This window comes from Paroedura picta, chromosome 7, assembly GCF_049243985.1.
Source record: "Paroedura picta isolate Pp20150507F chromosome 7, Ppicta_v3.0, whole genome shotgun sequence".
Taxonomy (NCBI): domain Eukaryota; kingdom Metazoa; phylum Chordata; class Lepidosauria; order Squamata; family Gekkonidae; genus Paroedura; species Paroedura picta.
The window spans coordinates 39471204-39495113 of record NC_135375.1 but is presented as its reverse complement, the minus strand read 5'-3'; the positions used below and the strand labels follow the sequence as shown (position 1 = coordinate 39495113).

General features: G+C 44.3%; 1 protein-coding gene across 4 annotated transcripts in view; it reads right to left on the bottom strand.

The window, feature by feature from the left end:
* The window catches only part of LOC143842420 (uncharacterized), a 93445-nt gene that overhangs the window by 48667 nt on the left and 20868 nt on the right, over positions 1-23910 (bottom strand). For 2 of the 4 annotated variants that reach the window (XR_013233100.1, XR_013233102.1), the window contains exon 2: positions 4450-4546. The exons of 1 other annotated variant lie outside the window; for it this stretch is intronic. Coding sequence is in view for 1 of the 3 variants with exons in the window: in XM_077347576.1 (XP_077203691.1) it covers positions 4450-4546; positions 18887-18973 (184 nt within the window). In the remaining 2 variants the exon portion in view is untranslated. Of the gene's footprint in view, positions 1-4449; positions 4547-18886; positions 19141-23910 lie in introns of those variants that run through there. One more of the 4 variants, XM_077347576.1, reaches the window with a different exon arrangement.

Below are 23910 nucleotides of genomic sequence, written 5' to 3'. Positions count from 1 at the left end.
GTCCAGAATGCAGATAACTAAACCGACAGATCAGACCCACTTCTACAGAAGTACAATTTTCCTTCAAACATTTTAAAAAACCTTTTAAAATGAAGTATTTTTGTCTATACTTGTGCAGAAATGACAAACATCTTCCAGTGACACTGTAGGCAGTGGTGGGGGTGGGGAACGATCATTGCCAGCTCTGACTGCCTGGCTGGACTCAAGCATGGCCTGTCTGGAAGGAACATAAGGTGCCAGCGGAAGAGCAGGACCTGCTCCATAGCAGCCCTGAACCAACCAAGAGATGGAAGGGGTGGAGGGGGTGGGCAGGCAGTTCTGGCCACAAGAAGGCAGCCCTGGCAAAGCTGAGGCAGCTGTGGTATAGCAGTGTCTGAGGCTGAGAGGTGGAGGCTGGGAAAGGGCGAGGGAGATGGCGAGGGGGCAGCAGCAGGCCTCAAGCTGTGGTGGAGAGAGGAAGGCACCAGGAGAGGGCGAGTAGGTGGTGCAGGGTAGCAGGAAAGCCCAGGAAGAAAGTGGCCCTCCAGAAAAAGCCCCCAAGACTTATCTAAGGGGGCCATTGCTGCTGCGGGGGAGGAACACCGACAGGGACCTGGCTGGTTGGAGAGATTGCCCAGCCCTGGCATTCTCTGAGCAGTATGTGTGTTGGCATGGCAACAGGGGGTGTGGCTGAACTGGGCGTCAGTTAAACGGATGGCCTGATATTCTTTGGCCTCTTTCCCCCCTTCAGGGCGCCCAAAGAAGGAATGGTCCCTGGTGGCAAGTGACCCTTTCACCTGTCGCCCAGAGTTCTGTGATCTCAGGTGGAGCTAAAGCCTGGGTATCTAGCTGTATTGGGATGTGTATTACTCATTGGGGGCCCCATGGTATGGCATTTGCAGTTCTGGGCCCTTTATAAGAGTGATGGGGTGCACTTGGGGTGCACTTGTTGGAGTGGGGCATGGACATCTGGCTCCATGGGATCCAACATGTTATTTTGAATTGGCTGCAAAATTGAGCGGTGGCGGGAGCTCGAAGAGGTATATACCTATTCGGGCTCAGTGGCGGAAGTGGAGCATGGGAAGGATAAATTTTGGGGAGGCCAAGCTTGCGCGCTGTCCTCCCCTAGATTTGGGGGGCCCTTTAAAGGGCTGTGTGGATGCAGAGCCTGATTGAAGGCTAGCATTTCCGGGGGGCAGGAGAACCCAACAGAGGCTGGTGCCCAGAGGCCTGTTACAGCCTGCCATTATGTCCGGGTTTGGGGGCTGGATAGCCAAGGCAACCCGTTGAGGGGCAGGCTGTGGTGGGCTTCCTTGTGGTAGGGTAACCACAAGATGGCATGATTCTCTTCCCATGCTTGCCATGCTCAATGTTGAATAAAGGCTGTGGCCAAATATTTTATGCCAAAATTATGTTTGTCAGTGTCCTCATTAGGCGGTCAATATCTCCCTGCAAGGCAAAAAGCCCCCAAGACTTATCTAAGGGGGCCATTGCTGCTGCGGGGGAGGAACGCCGACAGGGACCTGGCTGGTTGGAGAGATTGCCCAGCCCTGGCATTCTCTGAGCAGTATGTGTGTTGGCATGGCAACAGGGGGTGTGGCTGAACTGGGCGTCAGTTAAATGGCTGGCTTGATATTCTTTGGCCTCTTTCCCCCCTTCAGGGCACCCAAAGACACAAAACCCACCCTCCCTCCCTGTTTATGAATTGTTTGACTTTTTGTTAGATGTTGGGTTATTGATTAATTGTCACAGCCTGCGGAAGTGGAGCATGGGAAGGATCAATTTTGGGGAGGCCAAGCTTGCGCGCTATCCTCCCCTAGATTTGGGGGGCCCTTTAAAGGGCTGTGTGGATGCAGAGCCTGATTGAAGGCTAGCATTTCCGGGGGGCAGGAGAACCCAACAGAGGCTGGTGCCCAGAGGAGTCACTCCATGGTGCCTCCCCCCCTGTTTCAGCTTGCCATTATGTCCGGGTTTTGGGGCTGGATAGCCAAGGCAACCTGTTGAGGGGCAGGCTGTGGTGGGCTTCCTTGTGGTAGGGTAACCACAAGATGGCATGATTCTCTTCCCATGCTTGCCACGCTCAATGTTGAATAAAGGCTGTGGCCAAATATTTTATGCCAAAATTATAGTTGTCAGTGTCCTCATTAGGTGGTCAATATCCCCCTGCAAGGCAAAAAGGAATGACAGAGGGGGATGGTGGGGGGGATAGAAGTCATGGCTAAAATGAAAAACCAGGAGAAGCAGCAAGGCGGAGTGGCCATAAAGGTAAAGGTATCCCCTGTGAAAGCACTGAGTCATGTCTGACCCTTGGGGTGATGCCCTCCAGCATTTTCTTGGCAGACTCAATACAGGGTGGCCTTGCCAGTGCCTTTCCCAGTCATTACCGTTTAGAATCATAGACTCATAGAGTTGGAAGTGGCCATACAGGCCATCTAGTCCAACCCCCTACTCAACCCCCTGCTCAACGTTTACTCCCCAGGAAGCTGGGTACTCAGAAGGATGGAAGGCTGAGTCAACCTTGAGCCGGCTGCTGGGATCAAACTCCCAGCCTCATGGACATAGCTTCAGACAGTATGTCTGCTGCTTACATCTCTGCGCCACAAGAGGCTCCATAGGAGTAGCCATACCAATGGCTAAAACAGAAACATAAGAGAGACAGCAATAGAAAGGAATGACAGTATATTGTTTATTTATATTTATATAAATATATTTATATTGTTTGTTACACTTATATACCACCTTCCTCCTTGGTGGGATTCATGGCAGATTACATAAAAACCCATAAAATCCCCAATCCATAAAACCATACACCTCCAGATGGCAGAAATTAAAACCTTCTGCCCCCTCTACCGCCATCCCCAAAGGGTTCACTGGATGATATAGTGAAGCCTGGGAGGAGATCGCGGCAAAGCTCTTAAACAACCCGGCATCAACCAAAGACCTATATATTCTACTAGTGAAGTTCGCCAGATCTGAGGATATTAAATCTGAAGACTGGACCTGTGAAGGGCCAAGATGGACCTGAAAAATACCCCTGGTTTGCAGAAAAATCTGAGACCTAAAAAATACACGGGGGAGTTTTAAAAAAAACGATTAAAAACATATCTGCAGCTTAAAAGAAGAAGAAGCCCGTTTGGCCACTGCTAGACAACCAAGCATTCTAGGCTTGGTGTCTGCCAGTAAAAGGCAGGTGGTGGTGAAAGGCCTTTTCCAGGGCTGTTTTGGCCTTTGAGGGAGACCTTACTGGAGCTAGGCCTGGCAGCAACACTGGGTGACGTGATAACTCCTGATTTGCCTGACTCACCTTAGTCTGGCTACTTTGATCACATGGGAATCCATTCTTTTGGGACATTATCTGCATATAACTATGAAAGTTATTTCATACAAAGGTTTTTGACCATGATGAAGAAAAATTACACCGAGGGAGATCAGTTGATCAAAATGTTTGCAGTTTCTTTGACTTGCAGGAGGGCATTTTGCACTCAAGGAAGACACACACACATTTCCATTGGCTTAAACAAGACCACAGCTTTATTAATACTTCCCAGGAGTGTTAGCACGGCATGGGAGAGGGAGCCTGACCTGCAGTGAGAAGATCACAAGAACCCGGACCCAGCAGCACCCTGGAGCCCATCCAGATCCCCTCTAGGAACACAGGTCTCCTTGCTGCAGGGATCCTGCCTACAGGAAGATGCCAATGCTCGGGCCCGACACTCTCACGCAACGCCGCCCTTCCCGCCGCCATAAGACCTCCCCCAGCACATCTTCTTGCTGCCCGCTCCTCCACCGTGTCAATGGCGGCTTCAGCTTAGTCTTCGCCGCTTTTTACTATTAAAACCAGCGATTCTCCGAGCAAACAGTCTTAGTTTTTAGTATGCTTGCTGTTCAAGCAAGTCATATAAACTGGATATACATAGACTTTATTATGTTGACTCTGGTCCATGACATGGGATTTTGTTCTTAATAATTGATGTTACATGCTTTCAGCTTAAACTACCCTTTGGGGTTGTTGTGAGGATAAAAAGGAGAATGATGTAAGCTGCCTTGGGCCTTACAATACAGGAAGGCAGGGTATAAATGAAGTCAATGAATAATAAGCATAGATGAAGATGGGAGGATGGAGAATGGCTGAGAAGGGGGGAAGGAGGCAGGGCAAGGGGCGAGGATATGAAGACTGGAACGAGGGGGAAAGGGAAATGATGTGTCCTGCCAAGTCTTTCAGGGTTCACTACCATGCAAGTGGCCCGGGCCCAACAACCACTTCATAACTGTCCCATAGTTTTCCTAGGAAGAGGCTGCACAGGGTGGGTAGGGAAAGGCAGAGGGGCAGATAAAGGTAGGTTGGCTGTTAGCTAGGAATAGGGTTGCCAGCTCTGGGTTAGGAAAGACCTGGAGACTTTGGGGTTGGGATTTAGGGTGCGATTTGAGGAGGGGAGGGACTTCAATGGTGCGTAATACCACACAATCCACCTTTTAAGCAGCTCTTTTCTCCAGGGGAACTGATAACTGTTGCTTGGAGATGAGCAGCATTTCCAAGGGGTTCCAGGTTGGCTGGAGGCTGGCATCCCTAGGTGAAAAGGAGAGAAGCAGGAAAAATTATGGCAGCTTTCAGGGAAGGGAAAGAAGAAATGTTGGGGGAGGAGAAATGGAGTCCTTGCAGGTTCCCACTTGTTTAAATAATATCAATTGCTGTTGTCATTTCAAGTGTACTCTTAAGAGTTGGCAACTGGGACAAAATGAAGAGAAAAGAGAGGACACTCACAGAGGCAGGTTGCTCCTTCACTTTAGAGAATGCAACAGCAGAGTTCTTGTTATTTGGGTCGCTGAAGAAGTCTGACCCTGGAAGTTTCAAAGGGATCTGGGGACCATGTGACTTGCTTGGGCCTATTGTTGTTAAGATGCTACTTTGAAATCTTGCTAGTTGCCTTTAATAGCCAGAGCTGGGTGTTGAAACCCTAGAATTCCAATTAATAACTTCGTGTGGGTTTGAGTCAGGCCAGAATAGCTGATCCGATCAGGTAACCATCTGCCTACATAGAATGAATGTTGTTGTTGCCTGGGCTTTTGAAGAAAACTGTGCAAGAACAAATATTTGCATTATGTTATTCATCTCACTGAAAATAAAGTGTTTGCTCCCGATCTTATTCTGGAGCCCAAAACAGCTCCAGACTCTCAGCCTTTCTTGGTTTAGTAGCATATTTTCCTGCTTTCCAAACTACCTCCAGCTCTAGCTCAAACAATGGAAACTGATAAACTACATGACTTGCTAAGAAATGTAGCGCCAACGTGTGCATTTTATCTCAAACAGAACGAAAGAGATAAAAGAATAAGTCATTTCCTTTAGGAAATCACAACATGAAGTGGAAATAAAATCAGGAAAATAAACTTAAATGGTGGTGTAATCCCCAAAGAAAACTTTAATAATGCTTGTGCTCACAGCAGATAGCTCGCAAACATGTAAATCGTTCTATCTATAAATAACTCAAGATTCCAAGAAATCTGATAGAGAACAGCTTCAGTTAACTTTCACCAAACTTCAGTAAACAAGAAAGAAAGAAAGAAAGAAAGAAAGAAAGAAAGAAAGAAAGAAAGAAAGAAAGAAAGAAAGAAAGAAAGAAAGAAAGAAAGAAAAAGAAAAAGCCCCATGATATTCAGGCAGTGGCTGGGAGTGGGGTGGTGATGGAGGTTGTGTTATCACTTGACCTAGTTGTTCCACTAATTACACATCCAATGCAACATTCTGTCAGGGACACAGGGTGGTCATGCCCAGATTGATGCATTCTTCTCTTATCTGTATAGTACTTAAATTCACAAGGCACACCTTCTCCTCACCACAGTGCTTTAGACAGGGGAGAAATCATTCCTTGGTAACATATGTCCTTCTGTACAGTCTGGTAAGACAAAAAGACCCTGCCTTTGGACAGGACTGCTTTACCACATCACTGTACTACAAGCTGGAAAATCCTGCAAGCTTCCAAATCAAACAGAATTATTTATCAGGCAGAATGGACAATCAGCCATCCAGAATGACTAGCATGTGCAAACCATTGCTTTTGGTAATGGACAGACAGTTCCACCGTCATATTTCCCACTGAAGGGATGATTTTTAAAGGGGCCTTATTAAAGTATCCTCCCATATTTTGGAAAAGTGAAACCGATAATCCCATTGCTCTGTAATATACACCATTGCAGGAGCTCTTCAGAAAACCACTGTGGTGCATTATCAGCTCACAAAACTACTTTTCTTTTCTGTCTGATAAGGAATTCTGTATATAACTTGACATGCTGCTTAATCAACAGAGATCAGCCCGTGGTTACTTACAGAGCAGGCTCAGAAACACAACTATGAGACACCAGAAATCAAAACAAAAACCTCAGTGGAACTGGTGCAAAATACAAAGGTAAGAAGGATGTCTGAAGTGGCTTGCATTCGATAGCAGGCAGATGAAATTACATGCCTTAAAATTACATGTACTTGTTTACTAATTAGGTATATTTTCATCCATGTTTTGCAAGCTTTAGGCATCTTATACCTTTGTTGCCTAAAAGCGATTACATTTTGGCACATACTGTTGCGATTACAGAGACCACGATTTTGATTTAAGCTATTTTAGGGTATATTCCATTAAGCAACAATATTCGGGGTATATGCTTCCTAACACTCCCTACCAGTCTGCAGAGGGGGGAAAAGGAGTGTGCCTATATTTAAACAACAACAAGCTTCCCTGCTTATGAAATTGAGCATGACCAGGAGAAGCACTGTAACCTTGACTCCTTAATATCCCAGTCTTCCACAAGCAAGTTGATATTTGTGTGTATGTGTACTTATACACACACATACACCCTGCACTCATCGGCATAGCTTTCAAAGACACAGCTTTCTAAGACGAGCAAAGTCTACAAAGGATGGTACCAACTGCTGTTTCTGCACATTCAAGTGGGCTTTTAGTCCTGCTGGATTCAATGGGATTAGAAATTGATCTTCAATATATTTACTTAAAAGGACACCTCTTCAATGTAAACAGTATTTACTTCCAAGTAACATGTTTAGGGAAATCTTTGGTTTAAGTGGCTGATCAATCAAGTCTGTATGTCCTTCTCTTCAAAGAAACACACTGAACTCATTTCAGAAAGGCTGGTTCCTGGGGCACTTTTCTTAATATCAGGCATGATGATTGGTCCAAACAGAAATGTCATTCTAGCCAGAGTTTCCTATAGTAAAGAATTCCCCATATTGTACAACATTCAGTTGCTGCCGGTATTGCTGACTCTGTACCCCATCCCAAGGAAAAGTGCTTTGCTTGATGGACCTGCACAGATAGCCCCTGTGCTTTCCGTCCACCACTGTAAGTGATCCGGCCATACAAGTCATCCATATCTCATCTAATCACAGCTGGACTATCATGTATTTGCTCAAATGTCAGCATGGTGTGGTCTGCTCAGCAGAGGCCTGTCTTACGCAGAAGTTATGAAGCGGAAGGATACTGCTGTGCCTGTAGCATATTGCTTGCAGGACTAGCCTGGCGACAACTCCATGGCAAGGCCATTTGAACCTTACTGCTTGACATTACGCTGACTGGTGCCAACTGTGTATACAATTAATATCCACCATTGCAACACTGCTAGAAATGTACTTTAAACTACTGGTTGAAAAGAAAGACGGCGTTGTAACTAGAACCGACAAATGTAAAAGTCGAATAAAATATAGCATCAAAAGTTTCTGTTTCATCAATGGGTTTCTGGTAGTGAGAAAGAGTATATTCTTGAATGGGGTTAAGCAGTATTTAAAACTAGAAAAAATGAGACTCATCACAAAATGTCATGTTTTCTGAGACTGTCTACAAGAGAAAGCCTCAAAAGAGGAGAGAGTATGAAATTGCACAACACATGCTTGACCTGATCCAGAGGAAGTGATTGAGTTACAGAAACAGACTTCCATATGCTTCTCACTAACTTGATCTCACTGCACAGCCATCTGTACTGCACTGCTTTTCGTTGGATGTTCTTTCCAACATGAAGAAGAAGAGTTGGTTTTTATACCCCACTTTTCACTGCCCAAAGGAGTCTCAAAGCGGCTTACAATTGCCTTCACAACAGACACCCTGCGAGGTAGGTGAGGCTTAGAGAGCTCTGACAGGACTGCTCGGTCAGAACAGCTCTATCAGTGCTGTGACGAGCCCAGGGTCACCCAGCTGGATGCATATGGAGGAGCGGGGAATCAAACCCAGTTTGCCAGATTAGAAGCTGCCACTCTTAACCACTACATCCTGACACAATGAGTCAGAGTAACATTACATGTCTAGAGCTCAGTTGGGTTGCCAGCATATGACTCTTCCAACATTTGTTACCTTAGATCTGTTAATGGGAAATGCTGAGCTGAACCGAGGACCCTCTATACACAAAGCATGCATTGAACACATGAAGCTGTCTTAGACTAGAGTCTGACCACTGGTCCATGAACATCAGTATTGTCTTATCAGTCTGGCAGTGGCTCTCATGGGCCTCTGAAACTCTCCAGTCCTTTTCAGTTGGAGAGACTGCAGCTTGAACCTGGGACCTTCTAGTATGCAAAGCAAGTTTTCTGACACAGGGCCATAACCCCTCGCACATTCTCCCATTGAACCACAGTTCCTCTCCTTGTTTTTTTTAACATGCTTGCTCAGACTTCAGACAGCCTATATGTAAATGTGAAAACAAAAGATAAAGTTGTTTGTCTCGTTGCAGACCAATTTTAAAAGTGTTGTTTTTGACACCATGTCAGGTCTCACAAAAATATTATACTTTGTATAAAAGACGTGGCATCAGTATAATGGAAGCCCTTCACCAATGCCCAGTTTTATCTTCTCAGAAAAATGTATAGGTGACCTGGATTTCATAAAAATGTAACAAATGTGGTTTATCTTCCTTTATCCTGCGGAATAGAAGATTCATACAATGGCTTTCTCCTGGACTTTCCCCTACAGAGTGAAACTGGCCCTTTCACAGACCTCCTCACCTCTTTCCCCACTGCATTCTGTTTTTATTCTCAGCCCCCAAATTGCAGCCATAATTCAACCCCCAGCCCCAGTTATGTTTCCTGATGTATCAGAAAATATTGTAAATCACTCCACTAGTGCAGTACCTTTTCCTGCTCAGTATGTTGTGAAGCATAAACTGGATTTTCTTTCCTTCTGCACAAAAATGGCTAAGACCCTAATTGTCCACAGCAGGGGGGAGGGGTTCTGCTAACCCCTGAGGGAGAGGGCGGGATGGAGAATCATAACTTTGAAACATGAAGTCCTGTATTTATCTACAGGTCAAATATAATGCAGAAAGCCAAAATGCAAGTTTCTTTATACTGTGGAATTTCCTTCCCTACTGGTAACCTCAGCTGTGACCTACAAGAGGCACTATCTTTTGACTGAAAAGTAGAGTTCATTCTTTCACTTATTTGAAGGCAGTAATGAAAATTACTGTCAGGTAAAAGCATGGAGATACTTGTGGAGTGATGCTCCCCAGGATCTGAACTATAGTTCACTAGGAGCTAATCTGTACTAGGTTCATGTTTGTTTTTACTGAAGACTCCTATTGCACTAGCTCTCAGCAAAGGTGACTGCACTGAGTATCTGTTCTCAGAGAACTGTAGCCCTATTTACACTAGCCAGTAGGCAATGGAACGGCTTCCCTTTGGTGAGATCCCATGCCACTGCTACAAAGGGCGAAATGCCAGATCTGGGAGGAGAGGCCAATTGAATGGATCCTTCCATTGACCCAACCAGGAGGAAGATTAAGCAACATTTAAAAGAATTAAGAATAGAGATAGGAACACCTTATACTGGATACAATAGTTTCTGAAAGCATATGGTGGTGGGTCATCTTCCATTTTCTGTTCATCATGGTGACACCAATAGCTTTGGCAAATTTAAGTTATTGTCTCCACTGCTGATAAAATCTCCAGCACAATATAGAATTCTCCCCCTCTTTAACTGGGCAGCACCTTAACCAAAGAGCTGTCACATTTATCATTAGTTTCAACTAAACTATTCTTGCTGATCCGACCAGTGAGAGCAGCTGGGGTAGTACAGGTTAAAGGAGGTGTGGGTAGGTGGGGGATTTAGATCTCCATGAAAACTGCTTCAGTCCTTGGGCCAGTCACTCACTCTCAGCTTAACATAGCTGTGAGTAGAAAATGGGGGTAATGCCATGTACACCACCTCAAGCAATCATTTCATGAAACTCTGAAGACAAATGGACTAGGCCTCTAGACTAACATAATGGATTGCTGCAAGTGACACGCACCAACCCTCTATATTGAATGACTCAGAGTTGGACATGAATCATTCCCATTTTCCAAACCCAACACTGGATTGGGAGGGCCGAAAGTGGAATTGCTTGTGAGGTAGCACTGTCTGTACTTGTCACAGATCTGTAAGACCTGCTCAGCTTGTACATTTGTAAGTGAACTGATTATTACAGGCATGATTGGTCTTTAATACTCTCTCTTTCAAAGGAAACTGACCCTGGCCTGAACTGCAGGAGCTCTTGGTTGGGCTGAATGTTGTAGGGAAGAAAAGTAAAAGATTTTTTTTAAAAAAAATCTTCCCACATATATATATATTAATATCTGGGCTACTCATCTGTGTTGGATTCATAAATGCACAGCAGTAACATTTATTAAAGCTTTGTACATATCTTTTGTTTGTTTTTCAGAATGCTGTTATTGCCTATTCCTTTAAAATATAAAAATATGTCATGCACACTGTAAGGCAGGCCCTTCTCCTACTTCCTTGTTGTTGTTATAGATATGCATGATATTATTTAGGGAATCGTTCTGACCTTTAACATACTTTTCACTATAAGAAATCAAAGCAACATTAATGATCAGCAAGTCCTCCTCATTTATCACCTTTTTGACATTATCTTCTATATTCTAACAGCTTTCATTTTAATTACAGACACACATTTTTTTCATCATGCGTATACTACATGTATAATATATAAACATACAACACTGTACCAAGAGGGTGTGCTTTAGATAATACCAATGAAGATTTCTTTTAAAAGCAGCACTTGGTTACAAGAATGGTCATGCTCAGAATCCATATGCATTGCAGGTTTTATGTCATACATTCAGGCTCTACAATAAAGCAGTGGGGGAAAAACAGCTGATACACAAAAGGGACCGTCTAGACAGTACCCCATCAGTCTGGCTAAATTTGGTGTTGGCATTCCCAGAGGGATTGTAATATAATTGTTCTGGTGTCTGCATCCATTCCCTCTGTCAAACACCATCACAAACAATAAATATACATCCTCTTTCATACCCAACAGGCCCAAACTGTACAGCTGATACGGAGCTTGGAGTACACTGACATGGAAACAGCATTTATACAATGAAAACAAAACATGCAGCTAAGCAGTTGATTAATTTCTACAGGAAATCTCACACTATTTATAAAACCTCCACCCCCCCCCCCAAAAAAAAATACTCTGCTCGATCACTTAACTGACGTGCTGTATTGGAAATATAGAACATTTAAATTGTTCCTTTTGGACTCCATATCTTGGGGAAAGCCCCCCTCCCCCTTATGTTTATTAACCTCCCAAAGAAAATTTAACATAAACTCAAAGTGTAATGATGGACATGGATCATAAATTCTAATGAAGAAAAAAACCTAATGAAAAGGAAAAGTGATAATAAGCAAAAGCGTGGAAAAATGGTAAATTTCATTTCATAGTTAAAATTAGGTTCTCCACCTTTCCTGGATTTCTTTAAAGACATATAGCCCTGTATAAATGTTCAAGACATAGTCTTTAGAAAACTGATGATCAGGAGAATTGAGTAGAACACTTTCCACAATATCCTTGAACTGGAAGTGACTCTTTGGATGTGATCTTTACAAACAAGAAATTCAAAAGATGACCTCAGACGTATATTAATAACATCTACCATCGTCATTTAAAACCTTTTATTGAACAATTATACACTGCACATAACAAAACAAGCGTTGACACTACATGTGGATTTGACTCACCCCCAATCTTAAACTCATTGCTATATGATCTGTAACACAATTTTAAAAATTACTCTGAGACATTTTTTGAACGTCAGAGAATGATACAAAAGGCTAAAAGCCTAAAATACATTTAGGATTTGAAGTAGGTATGTTTTCTTGAAATTCACAAAACAAATACACACTTAAAAGCCATTTCAGTCCCTAGCTGCTTTGAGATTCCTGCAGGTTAGTAGATAGGACAGAAATATTTTACATGATTCAATAAATCCCTAGCAGAATTACTATCAATGTCTTCTGAGTCCACAGGTTCTGATTCATGTCTTTCAAATTTAAGAAAACCCAGCTATAGCCCAATTTTAAACATGTTTTCTCAAAAACCAGTCAAACTGTGTTCAATGGGACTTACTCCCAGAATTGCAGCCTTAATTCTGAGCATAATATTTTAGCAAGCAAGGTCTAAGCACCCATCCATTATTTAGAATGCTGTGAGATGAAATTTAGATGATGCTACACTTCATCTATCCTTCTAGAATTTACCACTGAATTTTATATCTGTTTAAAGCTGGGTTTATTGCCTTATTATGGTTTTAAAACGTTTAACCATTAACCACCTTCAGAGTCAGCAAAAAGGCGGGTTGGAAATTTTCTAAATGAATAAATTGGGCATGGCATCTGAAAATGGGGCATGGCATCTGGTGTGCCTGGCATCTGATAAAATTTTCATTTCAAAGAACTGAAACCAATTAAAACAAGGGGCCTTAACAATTCAACAACCAGACCTTTAAGCCCTATAGCTGTAAGGTGTTGTCCAAGAAATAGCCAAGATAAATACAGCCCCTGCCTTCATAGCTATCCTCTGTTCACAGAATACAAGTCAGCTAATGTTAAAGATTTGTAAAGCAGGAGGGACAAAAATTCAAACTATAGATTTTAATTTCAAAATTACTGGGCCAGTAGTTCTCAAATTTTATAATGTATATGTACCACCTTTCTGCAAAATTAAACAAGACACTCAACGAAGGTGATTTGCAAGAAGAACAAATTAAAAACTATACCATTTTAAAAGAAAACACAGGAAAAAATGGCAGCCAAGATCTAGCATAGCAAGGAGAGTCAATAAACACACAACACTGTGGATATAATGCTCTCTTTGCAGTATACCTAAAACCCACAAGGTAGCTTGATTGGTCCAAGACATCAACACCATCATTGTGAAGGCCCTGCTCCAGATATCACTGCAGCTTGACTTGGAAAAGAAAGCCCAAAGCAAAAAGATCACAAAGAACTAGTAGGAGACACATCAGCAGTTATTACATATTCCATCGTTCTTCCATTATTAAAGTCAAAGGTAACTTCCGTAGGATAACTATGGGGTTTCCCCTTCTAACACATGACACTGCCTTATATGGAATCAGACTGTTGGTCTACTAAGGTCAGTCTTCTCTACTCTGACTGGCAAAGGTTTTCCAGGTTCTCAAGGCCTTTCACCTACCTGTATCTGATCTGTTTCATCTAAGATGTCAGGAAGGAGTCTGGGACCTTCTGCATACAAATCAGATGCTTCTAACACTGGCCAATGGTTCGTTTCAGTAGAAGACAGTGAAACCCAGTCCTTAATTTCATCAAGGATGTTTAATCATGTACTGATAATTAATCCTACTGTACCTGGGAACAAAAGTGCTTCAAGCTACAGAATAATCTGTTAGAGGTCTAGTGTTCAAGTAAAGGAGGATCAGAGTGCTACCGTCCTGACGTACTATATTCTAAATATCATGGAGGAATCAAAAAATTTTTTTATTTCTACTCTTCCTAATGTTTCCTGTAGTTCTGCAAGTATAAAATGAGATAACCTTTGGGAGTAACTAGCAAGCTGCTATTATGTAAGATTAATCAGAAAGGGTTATGTGTGTATGTGTGTGTGTGCATTTTACAGTATCAAAACCTTCAGATTTAAAAAAAAAAGATTTCTATCCAAAGGCAATTTGAAAATACAAAACCCCGGGGATTTCTGAAGGCAAACAATTGCCCTATGATGCCAACTTCCCCAGGGCTCCATTTAGGGGCAGGGGGCGTGTTCTGGGAATCTTTCTCTCCGAAGCTTCTCACAATTACCTGTGTGGACAGGAGAGGCTTAAAGTGTAATTAAGAAGAGCTGCACACCAATGTGCAGGGCAGCCAAGTGTTGACTTTTTCCTTAAGATCTCGAAGTTTGGAAGAAATCTCCTCTGAGACCATTCACAAAAGGGGGGGACCCCTTTTCTGATGAGCTGGGGTGTTTTGGGGGGAGTGAGGGAGTCTTTCCTTGCCTGGTTGCTGTGACAGAAACTTGTTAAAGTGAAGAAAGAATAAACCGGGACAGAAAACCAGAGGCCAGGAAACGTCAATCGGAACTGGCACCGCAGAAAAACGGCTGGCAGGTTGGGCGCATGTGCCTGTCTCTTGGCAGCGGCTCTCCTGGCGGTGCTGGGTGCGGTGGGAGGAGGGGGTGGCCTCAGCCCCACGCTGTTGACTAAAGTTAGGGCTGGGCTCCCCCCCCCCCTTAAAATTGTTTTGTCTGCTCCGGAGAGACACAGGGAGGAAGGGAGGGTAAACAGTCTGGGATTTCAGGTTCAGGTTGGAGTGCAAGGGAAGGGGGCTGCTGCTCTCGGGGTGAATGCATTTTTGCTGCTCCCTCTGGCTCTCTCTCTCTCTCTCGTTGCCGCTCTTGTCCGCCGCCGTTCAAGGACGGCGCCGGGGGGGGGGGGGGGGTTGTCCCGTCTGCAGCTGCCCCACTCGCACTTGAATTTAAAAAGAGCCTTTTTTTAAAAAGCCCCAAATTCGAGAGGGAGGGAAGAAAATCCGTGAATACCGTTCCCAATCAGAGATGAGGCATATTGAAAACTATATTAAATTACCCTGATTAACAATTTAACCACGAACAGGGGAGCTTTGGGAGATCTCTATAGGCGGGGCTGGGGGCTATTCATGCCCGCAGCTCAGAGGTCGAAAGGTTTCTGAAGTTCACAGGCTCGGAGCTTTTGTTATGCTAACAGACAATCTCAAATCAGCTGCCTAGTGGAGTGTGAAATATAAATGATTCCTTGAGAACTTCCAATAAGTTGTCACTCTTGCTCTCGCCAAATGCCAGGACAGGCCGCCGTTTGCAAGCCGGCCCCTTTGGCAACGTCCCGGCCGGCCCTGCGAGGGAAGGCATGAATGCAGGCGGCCATGAAAGAAGGCCTTTGTGGCTCCCCCGTCAGCGGCGCGTCCGCCTCCCAGCAGCGCTGGGCCCAGCCCGGCTGCACACAGGCCCGCGGGGGTCTTTGGACCGGGCCGGATTGGGCCTTGATGACGCCACAACGCCTCCTCTAGCTCAAGCGGACAGGCCTGGGCGCCGTACCAGAAGGCGGGCCAAAGCCACCGGCAACAGCCTCAGCCTTGGAGAGGCCCAACGCGAGCCCTCCATCTTCCTCCCCCCCCCCCAAGAGACCCCCAGGCGAAGGTCTACGGGAATCCGCAGCTAGCTTTCTTCAACACCCCGAGGGCCCATCGGGACCCGGGTGAAGGTCGCTTTGCACCAGTGGCCGGATGCAGCCCAGCTTCCCCAGCCCGGTCCCAGAACCCTTCCGGGGGTCTTCTTTGCAGTCCGAGTTGGGACGCTTGGTCCAAGGGGAGGGAGCTGCAAGGGCTGCGTTCCGGCCTCTTTGATTTCCCATTACTTCGAATTAAAACACGAGAACATCAGAATGGGGGTGAGGGAGGCGGGAAGGGCAGCTGGGCGAGACAAGTCCAAGAAAAGACGGCGAATGAGTTAATTATCTTCCGAAAACAGGGCATTAATCCGTGCTCGGGCGGGATCTCGCCTCCGGCAAGAGACGGGGGCCGAGGAAAGCCTGACCCGGGAATTAGGTGTGGATGGATGGAAGTGCAGGGCATTCCGTGGGCTGGAGACCCGGGAACACGAAGCCTATACCCGTGTCGGCAGGACCGCGGCAGCAAACAAACCGCTCTCAGGTCTCCTTTGAAATGTAGCGTGATACCATGAAAATCTGTTCATCCGCCCCATTTTTTCATACACAAGGAAGCTCACCGTAACTCTGAGATGCTAAGTGGAGTTATACAAACGAAAAGGAACATATCCACATGCGTGATTACGTCTCTATGTTCAGAGCACCTACTACCTATCTACAGCCCCTTACTCAGTAGTACTTCTGCGGACAGCTTCTCCCAGTTGTTCGCACACAGTTCTTTTACTTTTACCGGATAGTTAGATATCCTTTAAAACGTGTTTTTAATCCACACCGACCAGGAAGTTAAAGAACCACTGGCTTCCTGCCACATATTCTCCTTCTCAACCATATTTCTCTTCTAAGATCTCTATTCGGTTATTTTTTTAAATGTGAAGGTACAGCTCCTTCGAAGTTCCAGAAAAGCACATTGGACGGCACGTGATACTTAGAAAGGACTGGTGCTCAAGATGCATCTCTCTCGATGGAAGTTGTTGACGCCCTGATCGATAGCTGAACGTCGATGGCTGTTGTAGTTTTAGTTCACTCATGCATCATCCCGGTGGGACTAAGATTTGGCATTTTAAATCCTATTTAACATATATGAAAAGCCTGTCATTTAAATATGGTAACTGCAGGCTGGCATGAAACTATTTTTTTAAAGTATAGTTCCAAGCATTCTAATTTAATTATTTCCAGTAATGGAACATGAGCAGTTTAATTATAAAGGTACAAGGAACGATATCAGAGCTGCCAGCCCAAATATACTTGCTGGATAGCAGGTATCAGGGAACTCAGTGGAAGGGAATAAGCCCGTATTTATATAAACCTCCCAAACATGATCTCCATAAAAAGGCCATGCTCTGTTCCTTGTTTAACAGGAGCGGGCGGGGGGATTAATAATGCTTAATGGACTTTAGAAGAATAAAACATTGGCCCTTTTTTGCCAGTCTTGTCTTGGAGGTGGACTCTCTGAAGTCTGCACGAAATTCAAAATGGCTCATCCGATTTGGGGATGATCTTACAGATTTGCTTATAAATCTCAGCCCAAATTGCGAAAGTTCCACCCTACCTCTGGAGATGAAAGCAACTGCAGAATTATTTCCTAATGGAGCAAAGGGCAACTTTGCTATAGCAGGCAAAATACTCGATATGTACTAATGTTTTCAGGGGTAATTAAAATTACGGGGGGGGGGGAGAGAAAATCACAAGGAAAGGGGAGAATGTGGGAAGAGAGTGAGGCTGAAATGACACCCTCAAGATGGCTGCCTTTTCAGTCTCTGCTTCTGATTGCATCCTAATTTCTCCACACAAAAACTAATTTAAAGACATTGTTGCGAAATGCATTCAAGAATCAAAATGGGGGAGAGGGGGAGAGAAAGTTGCCTGCCCTAAAAGGTCTGAAGATATAAATAACATGTATTGACATTTACTGTATATTTTCCACAAGTGTACGCGAAAAGATGCAGTTCTGTAGATATCCCTCATTATGAGAGTCTCTCTCCACGCCTCTGTTATAGGGTTGATACGGCAAACAATCAAATGTAGGAGTGTAAGAGATCCGGGCTGTGCCACAGAAGCCTGAATAAAGGAAATATCGCCGGTGAGATTACATCACCTCTCTCTCTTTCTCAAAAGAGGGTTTAACAGCACCGCTTCCCTCCCCCCCCCCCCCATATTTGCATATCTGATCCCAGGAACTCATCTTACCCTCCTCCAAGCCTACAATTAGGAACCCTCTGCAAAGATATATTTTGTGGGTGTTGGAGAGATGAGCACAGCCCTGCATTGCCATTTCAGGAGGAAGAACTAAATTCAGGTCAACTAAATTCACCCAGGTTACTGAAGTTGTGGGGTTTGCATTTCTAAAACGGTAGGTAAGAACGGAAAACAGTTTAAAAAAAAAAACCCTCAAAAGAGAGGTGAAAAGGTTACTCTGAGGACTGACACTGCACACGAAAACAAAGCCAACAGTTCAGTTCTAATAGGAAATATAATAAAAACCCCTTTATCTAAAAGCCATCAGGGACAAGCGCCCAATACAAGTGAACAAGCAGGAACTGATAAGATAACATTTATATGAGGTCAGAAGTCAAATGCCATTCAAAGGCGTTTAACCTCTTGGGTCATCAATAGCAATAGTTAAAACACATAGATGGTTATTTATCGGATTTTGAAGGTATCTGATCATTGTCAGGGGCTTAACGGGACGATTCGGCTAATGGGGATTTATACAAGAAAGACGTTGTAATCGTTAACATAACATGCAAACCCCATGCCTATCATTTGGTTTTTTTTTAAAAAAGTCTCGTTCTGTCAGTCATAAATCTTTACATCCAGGCACGGAGAGACATGACCAACACCTTAAGAAGTGTTTGAAATAGAAGTAAGCCCTCATATGGGTCGCTTCAGGAGGAGCTGAATGATTTTGGAAGAAACATAGGAATATATACCATCTATAGATACACATTCTCTCAAAAAAAAACAAAAGAGAAAAAGATTAAATCAGATCCTGCTATAAAACGAATTGGCAGCCTTCAACCCAATTCTTGGTGTATTTCTAAAATTCGTATTCATGCATGTCTGACTGAAGAATATTTAACGTTGCTTAATAATACACTAGTTTCTAATCTGACAGAAAGCCTCAGCAATTTTTTTTGTCACATGCAGATTTTGAACTCCTTTATCTTGACAAATCGCTATTTAAACTAAGATTTTGGAGGCTGCTCTTTTAAATATATATATATATATATACGCCAGATTCATCTTGAGGGAGACTGGGGTTGTAAGGCCTTTCTAGGCCTTCTCCTCTAACCAGGGTTTTCACAAGACACCAGCCAAGAACATTGTGGATTCCAAATGCTTTTAAATATTTATCAGAAGTATTTTATCGCCAGATTCAAATGACACCTGAAGTGCACTCACCTTATATTGACAATCTCTGTTCTGAAAGTCCATTTGCTTCCCAAAAGCCCCCCAAGCAGAACAACAAAGACTACAACCCGTTTTCATTCAGTTAATGTTTAAGGGGGGGAGGCAAAACCCCCTCAGCAACCTTAATCAGCATGCTGATTGCATCGTCAACTAACAAATAATTTACTACTCCGAGCATCGCATTCCATTAAAAGCTCATTAAATTTTCTGTTCTCCAATGGGAGCGTTTGCTTTTCAACTGCATGCTTTTGGCTCGAAATTAACACGTATTCAATTTTCGCAATAGTTCCCCCCATCACCCCAAATCGTAGGTGCACATTTCAAAACCGATTGCCATTAACGTCATAGGGGGACCTCTCATAGGTACCCCCCTTCATGCTCTGTGTGTGTCTGGTGTTTTTTTTGGTGGGGGGGAGTAGGGGGAGGGAGGTTATATATGAACATAGCCGGAGCAACTTCTGCTTCTAAAATGAACTTGTGGCAGGGGGGTACGACAAATGTTTGGCAGGCAGGACGGGAGGGCTCTCCCAGAAAGGGCTTCTCCCTTTGGAAGTTCTTCGAAGACGTCTCATTCTGGCAATCTGCTTCCAGGCACCATATCCGGAGAGGCGTTTATCTCACTACCTTGCTAAATCGGAGTGGGAGATTTAGTTCATATGTCCAGGGAAAGGGCTGGGGGAGGGGAATTCTCCAGCCTTGTCTAGTAAACTGCACGTAATCATTATATTTAATAAGTAAAAGGCAAGGAAATGTCAGCTCCTAAATTAACATGCATTTGGGCTTGCTAATTGTGCTCGTTGCAAATTTGGGTCATTTTGCATGAATGAGTCTAATATAAGGCTGAGATTGCCATAGAGCGGGGTGGATTCCTGATTCCCTGTGCTAATCTTGAACTCCCTGATTGTGTCAGGTGCAGTTCTGTATGCTCCAGCAGCTGGCTCATCCTCATCAATGCAAATAAGGCAACTCCTTACAATCAAAGCCTCGTGAGTCGAAAGCCTGATTGCTGAGGGCAGGCGAAAACACTCACACACACACGGGCGCGCGCGCGCACACACACGCACACACACAGTATCAAATCAGGCTAACTGACAAGACAACGGTAATGTCCCGCCAGTTCAAAATTAACCAAAACAAAGGAAGCAGCCGCCCGTTTGCTGTGAGTGAGCGAGCGTGTGCAAATGCAGAGCTTGATCTTCACTGCAAGGGGGAGGAGGAGTAAAAATATCCTCCTGAACTTTAATCAAGTCCACCCTGTTGCAGGCATTGGAGTGCCTCTTTTCCCCCTTTAAGGCAAAACAAGCCGCCAACAACTGTAAGCAGATCGCGGGATTTTCAGCGGGGAAATGTCCTCGGGCTTCCAAGAGTCCATCCACCGGAGCGTTTATCTCCCGGCGTGCTCTCTCCCCGCCCGCCCGCCTGGCGGGAAGCTGGAGGGAGGGAAGCGAAGCGCCTGCTGTTTCACAGGTTGACTTCGGCGCTCGGCCGGCACGTCTGTCAAACGCTTACCGGTGGGCCTTAAGAGCAGGGAGCCCAACCGCGGCTCGCAACAGACCGAAGACCCCCCTAGCGGCAAAGGCCCTAGCATTTGCAGCCTTGCTCGGGTCAGCCCTGGCTGCTCGCATGGAATCAAACATGGAATCTCTTATGGGCTCTTCCCCTTTTCCTGCTGCCTTCAGTATCTCCTTGCATTGTCCTCTTTTGCAGTCTTCTCATAATGTGATCAAAGTAGGATAACCTCAGTTCAGTCGTTTTAGCTACTAGGGAGGATTCTGGCTTGATTGGATCTACCCCCCCCTCCAAAAAACAAACAAACAAACAAACAAAAACCACACACACACACACAGGCTTTTGGGGCAGCATCCTCTCATGGATGTTTAACCCCAATCAACCTCAGGAGATTCCTTGAATGGGGATTCTGCTAATCTGGAAAAAGCCTTCAGGGAAATTGACAGGCTGGGCATCTCTAACAGACTCTCTGGACCTGAACCCATTTCTGTCTTACACAAACACACACATTTTATAAAATAGTGTTAATTTCAACCTTGTTCACCTACTTTGTCTTGGCCAGCTCTTACTGACTTCTGTGGGTCTCAAGCCTCAAAAGGCCACCCTTCCCAGGGAAAATGAAGATTGATTTGACACCAAGAAACATTCATTCCCCCTATATAGGATTTCATATATGTACCAGCTATGCAGACATGTAAGCTTCCCATTTACACAGACTTTGTCAGCTGGAATAGACTAGCAGGTAGCCATCCAGGAAGGCTGTTTATGCAGTTTTCCATCTGTCAAAAGTGGCTTGCCTTTATCAGCCATAATTCAATAAATGCAGCTATTTCTTACTATGGAGGCGCCATAATGGTGAATGGTACACTTTTGATCCCACCCCTTATCATTAAAGGTCCCCTCCATAAACAGAACTGTTCAGGGTCCAGAGCAAAAATCCACAGCCTAAGGGAGAAAGGCATTTCCAGCATCTGAAAACAAACGGACATGGCCATTTCAACTAGTGTAAATTTTACAGGAAAATTACCACCTGGTGAAAGTTTTAGAATACATATTTTGTTTGTGATAAAGGATTTCCACTGGCTATCCATCTACTGAGCTGAACATGCTGGCTATGACACAAGCATGCTAGTATGTTTTTGGTGTCAGTGCCACATGTATTTGTTATATGAAGACATTATGTTTATATGTCTACAAGGTGCCTCAGGCACCTATGGAAGAAAAGTGGTGCAGAATTTAAATAAAATTAAAACACTGCATAGGAAATAGCTTTGAGGAGCTTGAAGGAGAAAATAATAGATCTTAGTGGCCAAGATTGCAAGATTACCAATAAAATATATATCATTTCTGAGTATATAATAATTTAAAACATACTGTACTCATTGACATGTTTTCAGGATTTGGAGAGCAGATAAACGTGGTTGGTTATGAAAGAATTAGCACTTGACAGGAGAAATACCTACTGTCTTGCATGGGTAATGCATAATGGTAATACAGATGTTGACTCTGAAAAAAAAATCTGTGTCTCTGGCAATTCTGAGGGTAGAGTTGGTTAGTTAAGAAGAATGCTTATGAGCCCAGACTGATTTTGAAAATAGGAGCTGGTTGAAGTCTATACTAGTCTTGAGCAGAATTGGGCTGCATCATAGAATCATAGAATCATAGAGTTGGAAGGGGCCATACAGGCCATCAACCCCCTGCTCAATGCAGGATTAGCCCTTAGCATCCTAAAGCATCCAAGAAAAGTGTGTATCCAACCTTTGCTTGAAGACTTCCAGTGAGGGGGAGCTCACCACCTCCTTAGGCAGCCTATTCCACTGCTGAACTACTCTGACTGTGAAAAACTTTTTCCTGATATCTAGCCAATATCGTTGTACTTGAAGTTTAAACCCATTACTGCGTGTCCTCTCCTCTGCAGCCAGCAGAAACAGCATCCTGCCCTCCTCCAAGTGACAACCTTTCAAATACTTAAAGAGGGCTATCATGTCCCCTCTCAACCTCCTTTTCTCCAGGCTGAACATTCCCAAGTCCCTCAACCTATCTTCATAGGGCTTGGTCCCTTGGCCCCAGATCATCTTCGTCGCTCTCCTCTGTACCCTTTCAATTTTATCGACGTCCTTCTTGAAGTGAGGCCTCCAGAACTGCACACAGTACTCCAGGTGTGGTCTGACCAGTGCCGTATACAATGGGACTATGACATCTTGTGATTTTGATGTGATGCCCCTGTTGATACAGCCCAAAATGGCATTTGCCTTTTTTACCGCTACATCACACTGCCTGCTCATGTTTAGTTTACAATCCACAAGTACCCCAAGGTCTCGTTCACACACAGTGCTACCTAGAAGCGTATCCCCCATCCAGTAGGCATGCTTTTCATTTTTCTGACCCAGATGCAGAACTTTACACTTATCTTTATTAAATTGCATCTTGTTCTCATTTGCCCATTTTTTCACTGTGTTCAGATCTCGTTGAACTCTGTCTCTATCTTCCGGAGTATTTGCCAGTCCTCCCAATTTGGTGTCATCTGCAAACTTGATGAATAGTCCCTCCCCCCATCATCTAGATCATTAATAAATATGTTAAAAAGTACCGGGCCGAGCACCGAGCCCTGAGGTACCCCGCTACTCACCTCTCTCCAGTCTGATGAAACACCATTGACAACAACTCTTTGAGTGCGGTTCTCTAACCAATTCCCTATCCACCTAACTAACTGAAAATCCAGATTGCAGTCCTTCAATTTATCTATCAGAACATCATGGGGAACCTTGTCAAAAGCTTTACTAAAATCCAAGTAAATGACATCAACCGAATTTCCCCGATCCAGCAAACCTGTTACTTGGTCAAAAAAGGAAACTAGGCTGGTCTGGCAGGACCTGTTGGAGACCAATCCATGCTGACTTACTTGGATCACCAAATTGTCCTCCAGATGTTTGCAGATCGCTCCCTTTAATATCTGCTCCATTATCTTCCCCACAACAGAGGTCAGACTCACTGGTCTGTAGTTTCCTGAGTTGTCCTTCCTCCCTTTTTTGAAGATCGGAATAACGTTTGCTCTTTTCCAGTCCTCCGAGACATCTCCAGTCCTTAAAGAGGTTCCGAAGATGATGGACAAGGGCTGTGCAAGTTCTCTGGAAAATTCTTTGAGTACTCTCAGGTGCATTTCATCTGGACTAGGGGATTTGAACTCATCCAGTGCAGCTAAATGCCTCTCGACAACCTCTCTATCCATGTTAACCTGCCACCCAGACACTATCCTTTGGCTACGGCCATCTCTATATGTGCCTAAACACTTTGACCTGTGGGGAAAAGCAGATGTAAAATAGGCACTAAGCCTTTCTGCTTTCTCTGCATCTTTCGTTAGAGTTTGTCCATCTGCACCCAATAGTGGGCCTATTGCCTCCTTTACTTTACGTTTGCTCCTCACATAACTGAAAAATCTTTTCTTGTTACAATGGGCTTCCCTGGCCAATCTTAGCTCACTCTCAGCTTTGGCCTTTCTGATGATT